The sequence below is a fragment of the Corvus brachyrhynchos genome, unplaced genomic scaffold (genome assembly GCF_000691975.1).
Source record: "Corvus brachyrhynchos isolate BGI_N302 unplaced genomic scaffold, ASM69197v1 scaffold32, whole genome shotgun sequence".
Taxonomy (NCBI): Eukaryota; Metazoa; Chordata; class Aves; order Passeriformes; family Corvidae; genus Corvus; species Corvus brachyrhynchos.
This window is the reverse complement of record NW_008237919.1, coordinates 16,282,393-16,286,595: the sequence shown is the minus strand read 5'-3', so window position 1 is coordinate 16,286,595 and position 4,203 is coordinate 16,282,393. Positions and strand designations below refer to the sequence as shown.

General features: G+C 50.8%; 1 protein-coding gene across 1 annotated transcript in view; it reads left to right on the top strand.

The window, feature by feature from the left end:
* The window catches only part of CRYAA (crystallin alpha A), a 3,524-nt gene extending 76 nt beyond the window's left edge, over positions 1-3,448 (top strand). The window contains exons 1-3 of the mRNA XM_008632843.2: positions 1-229; positions 1,181-1,303; positions 2,345-3,448. The exon at positions 1-229 is cut by the window's left edge and continues 76 nt beyond it. Of these exons, the coding sequence (XP_008631065.1) occupies positions 41-229; positions 1,181-1,303; positions 2,345-2,554 (522 nt within the window). The 5' untranslated portion in view covers positions 1-40 and the 3' untranslated portion in view covers positions 2,555-3,448. The remainder of the gene's footprint in view (positions 230-1,180; positions 1,304-2,344) is intronic.
* The last annotated feature ends 755 nt before the right edge of the window (positions 3,449-4,203 follow it).

Sequence of the window (4,203 nt, the reverse complement as noted above, 5' to 3'; positions counted from 1 at the left end):
GCCAAGAGCCAGCAGCAGCACCAGCAGCAGCAGCAGCAGCATGGACATTACCATCCAGCACCCCTGGTTCAAGCGTGCTCTGGGACCCCTCATTCCAAGCCGTTTGTTCGACCAGTTTTTTGGAGAGGGTCTCCTTGAGTATGACCTCCTGCCTCTGTTCTCGTCCACTATCAGCCCCTACTACAGGCAGTCCCTCTTCCGCAGCGTGCTGGAGTCAGGCATTTCAGAGGTAAGGGCCCTTTGATTTCCTCTCCTTTTCCTTCCTCTCCCTCCTTATGCCTCCACCTGCTCCTCCCCACCCACGTCTCACACTGCTGTAGCCCCGTGTGAGGGGACAAGGAAGACCCCAGAGCCACTGCCAGGCACAGCCCACCCACCCCTTCTCGGGCACAGAGGGAAACCCTTGCTGGGGACAAGGCTTCCCTTGGAGAAACAGGAACCATTTTGGCTCCTTTTGAGGGTTGTTTCCAACATGTACGAGGCTGGTTTTGCTGCTCTGTGCCCGTCAGCCGTGTGGTGAAGAGCAAGGCTGCTCCCAGAGTAAGCGCCTATGAGGGCAGCTCGCTTTGGGAGAGGACCCTGGCAAGTGGGAGCTTTCTCCACCTCCTCCTCCATCTTGGTGGTTTTAATAATCCCTCACTGAAGGACCCTGGAGCAATTTTCTGAAGGGAACTGTAGGGGAATGTGTAGCTGTGGGGGCCGTGGTCTGAAATTCAGGGACAGGTACTTTCTGTAGCCCTCTCTTACTGCTTTCCTCTCAGAGCTACGACCACAAAGAAACCATAAATCACTGAAAGGACAAAACACGTGCTACCAGAGAGTCTTACAGTGGTTTCCATCCCCTCTCTGTGCCTGGTCCATCTGGCAGGTCACTGAGTGCTAAAGTGTCCCTGGCACAAGAATAGCAGCAAGGAGTGACACCTCTCCCCAGAGCAGTAGCCAAGGTGCAGTCTCCCAGCGTCCCTGACACCTCCCACAGTCCCCCAGTGACCCTGACACCTCCCACAGCCTCTCAATGTCCCTGGGTCGCCACAATGGGAAGAAGACCCCCACTGAGGCCCAGAGTCACAGAAGGACAAACTACCAGACCACCTCTTTTCTGGCTTTGAATCTGTGGTGATGTTGGCGCTGCTTCCACCCCCAGAGCTCAGGTCTCACTGTGTGACAATGCTCGTTTCAGGTGAGGTCTGATCGGGACAAGTTCACGATCATGCTGGATGTAAAACACTTTTCTCCCGAAGACTTGAGTGTGAAGATTATCGATGACTTTGTGGAAATCCATGGCAAGCACAGTGAAAGGCAGGTAAGTGGAAGTGACGGTGATGGTGGAGCAACTGGGGAGCCCAGCTCCGTTTTCCTTCTTTCCAACGGTTCTCAGCTGAAGGAAAAAAAAAAAAAGAATCTATCAGAAGAAGGAGTTAATTATGAATTGTCATTATTGGCATGGCCTGTTCCCATAGAGCCCCCACCTGATATCTGACAATAACAAGCTAATCCACTCCTCTTTTGTTTATTTTCAATCATCATCTTCCATAACCGTCAGATGACGATGTCCATTGTTCACTAATAACACTGGGCCAGACACAGAACATCATCTGGCGCTGCCCAAGCGTGGCTGAGTTTTCATAAGCCAGAATCCTTAGTGAAAACAGAGTTTTCATATGCCAGTCTGGGAGAGAAAAGCAAGAGCAAACAAAACAAAAGAAAACCAACCAAGTGCCTCAGGCTTGGAAACTTTTAACACGTATGTCATGGAAATATCTGTGGGGGTCGAAAAGTGAATTATACCAGCAGGGGTTTAATTCTTCTCATACACATTTTTGGCCAGACAAAGCTCTAGCCTGGAAATAGTATGTATTTTTTAATATAGTTATTATTTTCATGGCCAACTTTAAAAAAATAATTGCATTTCTCATTCTTTCGGCCAAAAAAAGAAGGGGGCCAGTATTGTGCACTTTGGCTGACACAGCATTGCAGCCTAGTAAATAAATACATGGGTGCACACATCTGCCTTGCTTTTACCTTCCCAGACCTCCAGACTTTGTCTCCAAGCATCCTTTGAAATCGGAAGCCCAAATCAGGTCCCAGCCTGGGATCAAACCTATGGCCAAAATCACTCTGCTCAGCTCTTGCAGCTTCAGGGGTGTCACAGGGGACACCTGCCCCTACAAACCTGTAAAATTAAACCCAGCAGAGATGTGCCCAGAGGTCCTGGCAGCACAGTGCACGATAAGCCAGGGTGAATGTGGATCTCCTGCTCCAAGGGAGCCAGACAAAGGGAGGCACGGTGCGGTACCAGAGGGTTTCTGACAAGCCTTCCCCCCCTTTCCCCACTGCCTCTCAGGACGACCATGGCTACATCTCCCGGGAATTCCACCGCCGGTACCGCCTGCCCGCCAACGTGGACCAGGCTGCCATCACCTGCTCCCTGTCCAACGATGGCATGCTGACCTTCTCGGGCCCCAAGGTCCCCTCCAACATGGACGCCGGCCACAGCGAGAGGCCCATCCCTGTGTCCCGGGAGGAGAAGCCCACCTCCGCGCCCTCCTCCTAAGCCCACCGGCCACTGCGCTGCGCAGGCTGCCACCGCCTGCAGGCCTCATTCCCAGAGCCATTGCATAGATATCAGTGAATATCTAGAGGGGTTTCTCCTGTTGGTTCCTCCCCCACTTTGTTTCCTCTTTTTTTTTGTTTTCTTTTTTTTCGTTTTCCCCCTTTTCCCTTGGATGGAACGAGGGGCTGGGTGAGCGGCTGGTGGACTTGGAAGCTTAAACCTTGTGGGGATGGCATGGATGGCGATGCTGCCATGCTGCTGTACTTGCTGAAAGGGTCTTCGTCCGGTGCTGTAGCCCATATCCACCATCAGGTAGGAAGGAGTGCACAAGTAACGCTGGCTCCTGGTGCACCAAGCCTTGAGGCGAGGCTTGGAGCAGGGGAAAAGCCCTGCAGAATTGCTGTACCCCACTCAGAGTTAAACTGGTTACTCTCAAACAGCAACAGAGCCAAGCCCCGCACTCAAGACCCCGCGTCCGTGTGACGAACCTGCCATGAGTGCCTTGCAACTGCAGGAGAAATAATAATAATAATAATAATTAATAATAATAATATCTCACCTTCGGGGGGTTGCAACGTGTATTTTTTTTTCAGCAAAGTGTTTAAGTGTCTCTGTTCACACCTCTGCCCTGTCATTTCCCTTCGGGACACTGACAGGAGGACAAGCTCGTCTTTCCACTGTCTTTGTAAGCCCTCAGGGGGGAGAGAGGCGGGCTCACCGCTGTGCAGAGGCTTCTCATCCCCAGCCAGCTCTCCCCAGCCTGTGCGTGACACACCGTCTCCCTTGCTCTCTCCCTGTTATTCTAGGGTAGCTCCACCTTTTCCACTGGTATCTGGCGCTCAACCTGAGAACGTGGTCGGTGGCGGTCAATAAAGTGATATAGGAAACACGCAACCGGCGTTGGGGTTTCATTTATTCCCAACCTTTTGAAGGTTGGTGTGGTGCCCAGCACCACTTGGAGGATGTGCTTTCCACTGTTGGAAGTACATTTTGTGAGGATGAGTCGCTTTTCCTTTCGTGGTCTCATTATCCCTCATGCAAGCAAAACAGAAGGATCAGAAAAAGAACAAAATTCAGCAGCCTGACCACCACCCCGTTCCTTCAGATCATTGTGTCAGTACAAACAGCAGTTCAAACCTCATGTCCATGAAACCACGTGAAGGATTTAATCTGAAATTAATGACTAAAATTGTTTGATGGCAGGGTGAGTGGGGTGGAGGTACAAACTCCCCCTGCAGCTGCCTCACATGAAATCCACAGCTCCAGAGTCTGCATGGATGTGAATATCCAAGACTAAAGGTTTCAGCACTCATGCTCTACTCAAATAGCTTTCCACGCAGATGGATATCCAGGGTGTTTAGGAAAGGCTGGTGACCCCACATCCCCATAATTTACCACACCGGTAAAATCATCTCGGACAGTTCTTGCTCTGCCAAAAAACTGAGCCCACCAACCTCCTCCTCTTTGATGCAGATTAGCTGTGAAAAACAGAGAAAATAAATGCAGTTGTTTGCTGGTTGGGTTTTTTTTCTCACGGCATGGGCTTAAATATTAATATGAGCCATAAACACAGAAGCTCTGGGACTATTTCAATTTTGAAGCCACTTTCTTCTGCCATATCTCGGCCAAAACTCAGGGAGGCCTGGGAG